The 10,731-nt window shown below is 39.8% G+C and overlaps 1 protein-coding gene across 1 annotated transcript in view; it reads left to right on the forward strand.

Moving 5' to 3' along the window:
- EPHA4 (EPH receptor A4) overlaps positions 1 to 10,731 on the forward strand; it is a 146,723-nt gene that overhangs the window by 96,370 nt on the left and 39,622 nt on the right. Inside the window, exon 8 of the mRNA XM_023529718.1 lies at positions 859 to 964. Within this exon, the coding sequence (XP_023385486.1) occupies positions 859 to 964 (106 nt within the window). The remainder of the gene's footprint in view (positions 1 to 858; positions 965 to 10,731) is intronic.

Below are 10,731 nucleotides of genomic sequence, written 5' to 3' on the forward strand. Positions count from 1 at the left end.
CCCCGCCCCCCGCCTCCCGCCCCTCTATTTGGCCTATGTGCTTTGAAATGAAATAAGGGAAACAGATGAGTTACAAAAAAGTAGCTTCAGAGATTAAAAAAAAAAAAATTACAATGTCTGGTGAAAATGCTCACAACTTAAGGAGCTTATATTCTTGATTTATGGTCACCATGACATTTTTTGAGCAGCTCATTGCGTCTTTTTAAATGACCATTTGGAAAAGTAGGTATCCTGTTCCAATGGTCTATGTGAATTGTGTGGCTCGGGAGATGACTAATAGGAAGCCAGACCTCTCTGTCTTGGGGTCATCTCCTTGAATCTGGACTACATCATAAGTGGCCCAACGGCCCGACCATCTGTCAGCCATTGAGTGGCTATTGTAATGGAATTGGTCTCGGTCCAGATCTTCATCGACAGGTGTTCACATCATAAGTGACACTAATTGACTTTCTAGTCATTCTTCTTGGAAGACGGTGGGTCATCACAGTGATGGCGATGGGCAGTGAGTTATTCATGATAGACCCGGACTCTGTTCAAAGCCAAGGAGCACAGCACCTTGAGCTGGCACCAGTCTGGCACCTTGCAAATGTTGTCCTTGTCTCTCATGGCTTCCATTAGCCTCAGAAATAAAAACAAAAACAGAAATTGAATTTCAAAGGATAACTTGGAATGGCTAATGCTGCTTTTCTGAGGCTACATAAGCATCATGTGTTGAGGCCTTTTTCTTCATTTTGTACTATAGTGATAAGATGCCTTCTTTGAAAATTATATATAAGGAAGAAAAAAAATTGGATTCTGGGCCTCTATGATAATATGAGTCAAATTATCTCCTTTTATTTTTTCTTCGTTTGTTTTGAGATTGATTACGAGGTCACTTATTCGTATCTATGAGTTCATACCTCTGAATAAGTTACGGGTGAATCTCTTTGATGGAGAATTTAATAAGGTTATTTTCAGTGCTCTTGTAAAATGGAGACCAGTGTGAAAAAGTAACTTTGAGACTCTTGTTAACATAAATTTTAAAGCATGGAATGCAAGGGGCTTCATCCAACCATACACTCTTCTGTTGTTCCAGGTATGTGAATCCAGAGTAAGCTATCATGTATTCACTCTCCCCTGGGGCCATGAGCTGAGGGGTGATTTGGCCTGACTTGGAGGAGATTATTGGAAGTATTAGTATTAATATTAGTATTAATATTATTAATATTTTGTCCCCTGAAGCTTCCTAGGTTTATCTCACGGCATTTTTTTTTTAAGTATAAAGATGATTTAGATGTCGTTGTAGCAAGTGGCAAAACTACACTCCTGAATTAGTTATCATGCTTAATAGTAAAGATGACAACAGCCACGGCGAATCTATTTATTGAAGCAGATGGGCTCCTTTAGCAGAATGATCAGTGTCTTTCCTCTCTCTGAAAGGCTTTTCAGGGGTAGGAAATTGTCAAGCAGCTGATATAAAGTAATGAACCAGGCTTTTTATTGGTTCGTTTCTGGAGCAGGCTTTTAAGCATTTCTGCCTGTAAATGTAGAAACCTGAGTGTGGAAAGTAAAAGGCAAGAGCAAAGATTTACTGGGTGCATCTATCATCCTGGCTTTTAGAGTCTTTGTGATGAATACATCTTTAATTGGACACTGATCTAGATGCTTCGGATGTCAGAAAGCTATACATGTTACAGCATTGTCTCATGGTTCTTCACACAGCAGGACGATTAGCAGCTGTCTGAGTAACAAAGAGAACCTGAAGCCCACAGCACAGCTTTTATTTTCCAGATTTGGAATGCCTGAAGCTCTCCAGTGGAGTCGATAGCTAAAGGAATTGAAGCCTCGATTCACAGCCGTTAATCCTTTTTGCTCACTGTGTTATTTCTGCTCAGTAGAAGAAAGCCCTTCCTTTACACCATCCTCCATATTCTGGATTAATTTTGGAGGGCATTTGATCACAGAAGAATTCACTTTGTCCAGGTCTCTTTATCCTGTCTAACCAAGACACCTAAAATAATGCCAATTAAGAGTTTATACTAGATACTTTTCAACCTACTGAAGCACAATGAGAAGGTTCATTTTCCTAGAGACATTCAGAGGAAAAAAAATTATTTTATTTTTCTGTTGTTGCTGACTTTGCCCCGTTTTCTTATCTTAAACACCTGTCTTGCTCGGGCAAATTCTTATAAATTGCCTTCCAGTAGAAAGACTTGTTTTCCTGTTCGCCTGGAACTGGCATTCTTACTTAACAGGAAATACATACTGGATCTTGCCATGTTTCTGTTGGCAAGTGTTGGGCTATCTTTGTCAGAACCTGCCAACAAATTTCTTAGCAAGCAAGTAGAAAGTAAAACAAGCAGTTCTCAGACGAAACAGAAGATATACTTGAACTGCATCAGAGACGCTTGGGTGCCATGTAAGTCATTCCCAGTTAATTCTGGGAGATGGGGAGTCTTGGTTTTGAGTTGAACTGTCACTCGCTTATAATTCTACAACTAATGGTATGGCTGTAGGTGTTGTAATGCTAATTCAAGATAGTAGCTATTTAAAAAAGTAAAACAGGGATTTAAGTAATGAATTTCCTTTACTACAAAGAGCAAGGATTGCTGTATGGCTCAGATAGTAAGCATAATGATCAAATAGTTACCCCAGAAAAGCCCTAATTTGTAAATACTTAGATCTCTCATGACACCTTTAGATCTATACCCAGGAGGTTAACTAAAGTTTTCAGGTAGGTCTTTCTAAAATAACTTTAATACTTCACCTTTAGTACTCTTAGTTAACATTTTTATTTATTTTTAATGATTTTATTGTGAATATATGCAGATACAGAATAGTCATTGAATTATTGCAGAGCAGACACCTGTGTAACCACCTACCAGTTCGAAGGACTGTTAACATTGCCAACTTTCTAGAAGCTTGCTTTGCGGCCCCTCTCCCTTCCCTAACTTCAAATACTATTATTTTATTTTGTAATTGAATTTTTCGGTTTTAGGTGATCTCTTCTTAGCTCTGAAATGAGGTGATTCATCTCCAAAAGCTTTAAGCTTTGTCTGTGACAGGAATCATGTCTAATTCATCTCCAGGTTTCCGGCAACCAAGAATGTACATAGCCCTGTACCTAACACACAGCATACCTAAGATTTGCTCTGTGACTGATGCTGCTATCGATGCTGTAGGGGAGAACAAGCCTTTTAACATTCAAGATTTTAATTTCTCACCAGTGAAAAGAGAAGAGAGGCTAGAACCTTTCTATACATCAGAGGTTGAAAGTGTGGAGTCCTAGGACTTTTGAACTCAGCACTTATAAGCTGTAACTTGAGGCAAGTTATTCAAACTCTTCGTACCTTATTTTCCTAATCCATAAAATGGGAATAATAATAGTATCTGCCTCATAGGGTTTTTGCGAGGATTATATGAATTAACCCATGCAAGAGATTTATAACAACGCTAGACACGTAGTAGTTACTCAAAAAGTGTTCGTTCAGTGCGTGTGTTGTTACAGACCTGTGATATGGAGGGAGGATCACATACTTTTGAGGCAGGCAGACTTGAGTTTAAAATCTCATTTTATAGCTTTGGTTGAATTATTTAATTTCTTTGTGCAGCACGAGTTTCCAAATATGAAATCAAAGGTAGTAATTATAGCTACTTCAGAGTTGCAGAGATTAAACAACGTTAAGCAGGTGGAAGTGCTTTGCAGAGGAGGCCAACAGCATCTTTCTGCTCCTTCTCTGTTTAGCTCTGATTCGCTCCGCCCAAGTCTTCAACTCTGTGAACTGTCAACTATGCAGCACAGACTAACTCTTCTCTAAAAAGAAAATTCAACCATTTTGAGGGCCCCACTGTCCTTTCCCATGTAACACTGAAACAAGCTCAGCTGCATTTAGACCAGCATTGTGTGATTCTGCCGAATTCCTTCATGTTAGAAGACCTGTGACTGAGATTGTGTCCCTGTGAAGCTGCACAGCCTGTTCCTGGCATTGCCCGCCTCAGGGCAGCGCTCGCCGGCCCCTCACAAATGCATGGATACCTGCTCACTGCGCATGCTCAGGAGCTGGAGTTTGCAAGACGGAAACCCAAAGGCCGTTCAGGCAGCATTAAACTACAACTCGGTTTTCTATAGGCTTCAGTACTACTACGCTTTATTTTCGTTAGTGATTATATGAAAGTGTTATTATACAAAAATTCCTCTTTTTTTGCCACATGGCTCCATTTTGCCTGAATGGAGACCTGGTGTAACCTCAAATGTCAGTTATTCAGTTAATTCAATGGAAAGTTATTTCATCAACTGGTACCCAGTGAGTAGGGTTGTGGGGAAGAGGCTTCGAGGTGGGCCTGGGCACCAACATCCAGCTGGCAGACTGTGGGTTAGCGGGGATGGAGGGGCCCAAGGGACCTATTTCTGTGTCAGGTCTAGAAGAGGAGTAATTACTTCAACCTATATTTCATGGCCTAGAACTCGGTCATATGAACTGATTGACCTGTATGCAAAGGATTCTGGGAAATGTAGTCTTTGCCTGAGCAGCTCCATCCTACAAACAGTCATCTGTGGGAGGGGAGCTCACATCTTTAGACAGCCACAGTGGCCAGTCCCAACTCCTCCAACTTACGTAATGCAGACATTTAACATAAAGGCTGAAAATAGCATCACGTTCCATTCCTTAAAATGTGGTAAAGGATTTGTCTAAAATAACCTGTCACCCATTTCTCAGGAAAAATAACCAAAACAGAAGTCTCGGTTAAATGCTTTGTAATGTCTTACTCGTAAATTAGTTAAAACATCCTATTGTCCACAAATCAGGTATTTAAAATCATTGAGAACATGGGTCTGTTATGTCCTTTGGTGAGTGTTACTGTACCCTGCTTTATTTTATAGTATTTGTTTAAAACACTCTGTATGTGCTGACCTTGAAAATCACTTTATGGAAAGAAAAATGTATCCCTCATACATTTTAAGTATAAGCTTAATTAATATTAATACTTCCATATTTAAATATAAATGAACTCCATTTAATTCAGTCTTCTAAAGGTTTTAATTAAGAATTTGGTTCTAGGCCTTTTGTTGAAGGAAAATAATTCCATATCGATTTTAGAATAATCAGCTTTTTCTATACCTTTTGTTTGTTGATTGGTTGGCTTGTTTTAAAAACAATTCCACTTCTTGACTATGAGAAAATGTGCTTAGGTGCTTATTAATGATACAGTAGCTAACAGCAATGGGGTGCAGAGCCTGAGGTCATCAGCAATGTATCCAAGGAGGGTGGATATGAATTAAGTCTTTTACTGATTTCTACTTAAAAACAGCAGAGGACCGATCCAGGTCATTGAATGTAGTACAAATGAGATCATGGGTATATGAAAGCACTCTGTACACTGTTGAGTCCTGTAAAATATTGCAGCGGTAATTGTGGGAAAAATTTTACTCTGTACTGTTTGGTGCCACACTAGGTAGTGTGAATCTCAGAGAAATCCTCCTCTCCCTTTGGTGGGATGTGGGAGAAAGCAATATCAGCACCAGTTCTTAGCCTCTCTGTGACGGCAAAACCCTTCATCACAAGGATATCATTAGTGCTCTGAAGCATTTAATTTTGATGCTTGACGGCATTTTAAAATGCACAAACCTTTGATAAAGAGCAAATCAGAGCTGTGGCATTGAAATGAGAAAGAAAGGGGGAACAAAAACCACCTTAAGCCCCAAGTAATTAAATTTAAATACACTATTTGCATTAAGTCGAGAGATGTATAAACTGTGGATTTATTTTTCCTATCAGTGAAGGACCCCTTGAGTAAACATCATCTCTTTCAATTCGCGTCATGGGGAGGGAACTGTAACCCTGCTGTGGTTAAGAAGTCATCTTTTCTCCAAACACTGCGCATTGTGTACCACTGACACCCACGCTTTAGATTTCTCAACTTTCATAAAGGGCTTTTTTTCATCCTTCCATGCCCACAGGCTGGAGACCTTTCTTTGCATCTGTTTATTTTCTGCCTTCCTCCCTCCGACCCCTAATTTGAGCCAGTAATGAAAGGTGGTCAGTCTGTTTCAGTTATTCGCCTTCCACCACCCCCCGCCAAATACCCCCAAACTGTTTTTAATTCATTGCTTGTGATGCTAGACCCAAGAAAAGTTTTACAGCCCACAAGTGAAGGTCTGTGGTGAATCCATCCTCCCTTTCTTTTCTCCAAATCTCTTTTTCTCTTCTCCATCCTAGTTGAGTGTCACAAGTACCAAACTGCTGCAGTAAAATGACTTGTAGGTGTTTAATGGCAAGTCATTGAGGAAGTAAATAAAAGAAAATTGCCGCATTCACGTCAGTGGGGCGCAAGGGCGAACTGCTGAGCTTTGAACCAAAGAAAGTTAAATTTACCATTTTCTTAAAAGGAGCCACCTCTGTTTGACATCAAAGCATCTCCTGTAATTCTTCGTTGTGAAACATGCTACTGTTAGCGAGTCACGATCCAGCCCCTAATTCTGTGCTGTTTCTGTTTATCAAAAACACACACAGAGATAAAACCCACATGTGCCTTCTGGATGCATTGTGGTCTGCTCTCAAACCAACTGGAACCACAGGTACATAGCAAATGGGGATTTGATTTAGAAGGCATTCTCAATTTCTCAGGGGTATGTAGAATTTTGAATACAGAATTATTTGGGGGAAGGGACTTTATCTTGACTTTCTAATAAATAGATCATTCAACCTCCAAACTTTGGTGGATTTTTCCTTTTAGTTTCTTTGATTTTGGCTCTATCTTTTTAAAAAAATGATATTTTACTATCATTTTTCTTGTTTCCGATAGCTGTGTGGGGACAGGGTCTGTTCCGTACGCTTAATCTTGCCTCCCTTCCCCTGACTGCAAAGGGCTCTTTAATTATCCTGACACTTAAACGAGGGTGTCCTTTTGGCAGGATTTTAGGGATAGGTAGAGTAGGTAATGGCTCCTTCTGGCAGTGACTGACTTTGTTTACAGTAGCGCATCTTTGGAGATGATGCTGGGCGTCGCAAGAGTTATACAACAAGAGGGATGCTAACGGCTCTTTCTGGATTTAGGATTACGATTTGGGGAGGGGTTTGGTCTTGACACCGCTACACTTAAGAAGTCAGGAGAAGGATTTGGATATGCCTTCCAGATATGGAGAAGAACTACTGAGCAGATTGTCAATACCTTCCTCAACCAAAAGAGCAGAGCCTCAAAATGGGTCTTGTAACAGGTGCAGTGAAAACTGGTTTTAACGTTAACTTACATTTGAATGACATTTTATGGGCTGTGTGTTTGAAAAAATTTCGAAGCGTTCCATATCCCTTAGAAAACAGAGACTCCATGTATAGTTAGAATCGTCGTTTGCTTCTCTCCTAATTGTCGATATCTTAGATAATCTAAACAGCAAGACCAAACCCACAAAAGATGATCTGAATCAGGCATGGATAAAAAAAGTTGTTTTTGAGGATGACTTACTTCTAACACTTTGTATTTAAAAACTTTTTTACTGTCTACGAAGAATATTTTAGATCTATTTTAACATTTAGTCCACTTTTATTCACTTGACAGATTTATTGAGCACCCACTCTGTGGCAGACAAGATCTTAACCAGTGGGGATAGATAGGTGAAAAGCTAAAGCCCTGCCTTTATGGAAGTTACATTGAAATAGCTGATATGGTTGTTTTTCAAATGGAAGAACTGAGGTGGAAAAATTTGAGTAGCTTGCCCAAGATGGCAACTAGTAAATACCAACTCGAAATTTTATCCAAAATTTTTAAAAAAATTTATTGCTTGTTCCCAACAAATTCTTACGGTGAAGAACACTTTAAGTATGTGGCTTTTATATATTTTCATCTTTCCGTCATTTCACATGTCCTAGATGAGCTCTCTGTCCTCACAGAATCAGGGTGCTAGTGATTTTCTGAAAATTCCAGTCATATTTGCAGGAGTGCACCTCTGCTCAGCCTTTTTTTTTTTTTTCCTTTTCTGCCTTCTGTCTGTCCCTGCAAGTCTTGACCATCCTCCCCAACCTTACTCTAAACACTTCCATGGTTCTTCCTGCAACCCACGATGCATTTCTCTTTATTCTATTTTCTTGTCTCAGTCACTATCTTTATGTAGCCAAGTATAGACATCTATTGGTTATTGGAAATTCTGTTTCAAAACTTTGTAAATTAAAAACTTAATTGATTAAATCACAAATCTTAAAAAAACAAAAACAAAAACAAGAAGTCAAAGTACCCGTTAGTAGTTCTTGTCTATGACTTTGCATCTATCAGTCACCTTTCCTTAATCACATTGTCAACTAGTTGTGACCCCCTCTTCCTGTTATGCTGTGTCAAAATTAAAGAATGCCTGCTTATGTCTAGAGGCATTAAACTTTATGTAAAGCAAACATCTTTTTTATGAAAGGAATTTGGGTAAATAGGAATGCTTTTCGGAGATACATTTCCTTCTATCAGTGAGGATACTTACATCAGCCCCCAGCTACCGCTTTTCTGCTGACTCTAAAATAGGTGCATTGTGTGTAAAAACACAGTGGGATGTGGAAACACCCACCTCTGACTTCCCCCGTCACCCTGAGAGAACTTGGGGAAAAAGAATTAGCGAGAACTATCTTCTCTTGAAAATGTGTCCTCTGAGTTGACATTAAAGAATAGTCTTCTCTGTGGGACCATTATAAAAATTTCCTCGTCTTTTTTTTTTTTTTTTTTCTTTTCTAGTTAAGGGGAGTCTAAAGGAAAGGATGGCACTCGATTTGATACCAGGCGTGGCTGTTTTCGATACAGCATTGTTTGCCCTTTCACATCTTTGCCTCGGTCCATGGGTGCTCGTTAAGTGTGTGCTTCACGGATGAGTCAGTGCCACAGAAGAATCACGCCTCTATAAGGTTTCAGAATGTAAATCGGAGAAGTGAGAGGCAAGCGGGACCTTTTCTCGGCTTGGTCTTTTCATGTTGTCCAAAATTCCCACTATAAATTAGAAGCCTACTTTTGAACTAAGGCATTGATTTGTCAAAATTCGCATTGAGCCATATATTTGGGACAAGTTTTCAATCTGTTATTTTATTAGTCTATTTATCATCTTCTCTTCTAATTCTGTTAAGGAAGAGGCTGAGCCTCAGGGTGTTGACACTCAGGATCTAAAACGTTTCTAAATTGAATAGAGTTTGGCCGTGTTTACCAAAATGTGGAAACATTCCATTTGTGGCACTGGAGATGATTTTAATATTAGGGAAGACCCAGATGGAGCATACACAATACTAAATTGCCCTGTGTGAGCATTAGTTTCATTTCAGACTCTGTAACACTGTTTATCTCTGTTTTTGGCAAAGCACAGAGAGGCAAGAGTGTCCAGCAAATACTGATAGCATTGTTCTACGTCGACATTATTTTCATTTTTATGGTTACGTGCCATTATTGCAAGTGATAACAGTAAACGGACATTTCCTTTCAAACTATTTTCTTTGAAAATAATGTAGTGTGTCGATTTAAGAAAAATATTGCTTAAATCATAGTACGAGTTGCAGGGGGATGTGGCAGAGATTAATTATGTGGGTGACATAAAAAGACTGATATTTGGGGACTGTTGGGGTAGGGAAATGAATGAGAAACGCCATTGCCAAACGCCTCATCTAGAGAAACGGGCCACAGGAGGTCACCCACGGCAGGGTGATGATGAACTCCAGGGGGATGCAGAGTTGGAGGCTGTGTCGGAAGCCTAGTAGGAAAGAGGAAGGAAGAACACTTACGTGGCTAATAATGTGGACCACATCCCAGGTGTCTCTTCTCTCCAAAGTGGCAGTGTAGCAAAGGCCAGCTTTTCCCAAACTCATGTTTTTCCTCTCAGAGAAGGTAAGAGGTCCTCCTCTGGAGGGGAGGAATGACCACCATATTCTACTACAGAACAATTGCTTGTTATGTGTATGTCGCTCAGTCTCGCTTGCTCATGGGTTGCTATTGTCACCACGGCCTGATGAAAATGCTCTTCTGGAAAAACATCTGTTCAGAGAGAACTCAGACTGTCCAGCCAAACAACATAACACTGTTTGTGAATATAAACTACCTATTCCACTTTCCTCTTTAATCTTGTTTTTCTCCGTTTTTACGACAGCCGAATCGGCGTACACTCGATTGGTTTATTCTCATATTTGTGCGTATGAATTTTCCTAGGAGGGCTGCATTAGAAATATTCTATTAGTTAGCACGATCACATTGTTAACGCCTGGCCTGAAATTGTCGGAGCTCTTCGGGTGAGTGCGGATTGCCTTGGAACAGGCTCAGGGGCGCTGCTGCTCTAACTTCTAAAATGGAAATCAGATTCATTTCCCCCATGTTAAGCGATAACCCAACTAGAGAGGAACCGTCTTAGTTAATCAGGGCACTCCAAGGGCCACCAGGCAATTTTTTTCCGAGAAATCTGTTGATTGTCAGGATCTGACCCAGACCATTACCGAGAGAAAGTTCATTTTATAACTTCATGATTTTCCTCCCTCCTGCTTTGTTTCTAACAGCCTCGCTTTTCTATTTCATTTCCCAATCCTAAACATCAGAGTTTAAAGAGCCCCTTTTTATGAAGTGTATGCTAAAGTGCTCTGTTAGGCAATATATTTATTACCTGGAGTGAAATGGCTTTTCACAGCTAGGCAGGCTTCTTAGCCTCCTTGCTACCTCTATATTTATGAAAGTCACTCCTTGCATTTTGCCGGGCAATGGCTCTGTGTCAACCAGTAAAGAAAGAGAAAAAGTGTGTGTGTGTGTGTGTGT

Source organism: Pteropus vampyrus, unplaced genomic scaffold (assembly GCF_000151845.1).
Source record: "Pteropus vampyrus isolate Shadow unplaced genomic scaffold, Pvam_2.0 Scaffold42, whole genome shotgun sequence".
Classification (NCBI taxonomy): domain Eukaryota; kingdom Metazoa; phylum Chordata; class Mammalia; order Chiroptera; family Pteropodidae; genus Pteropus; species Pteropus vampyrus.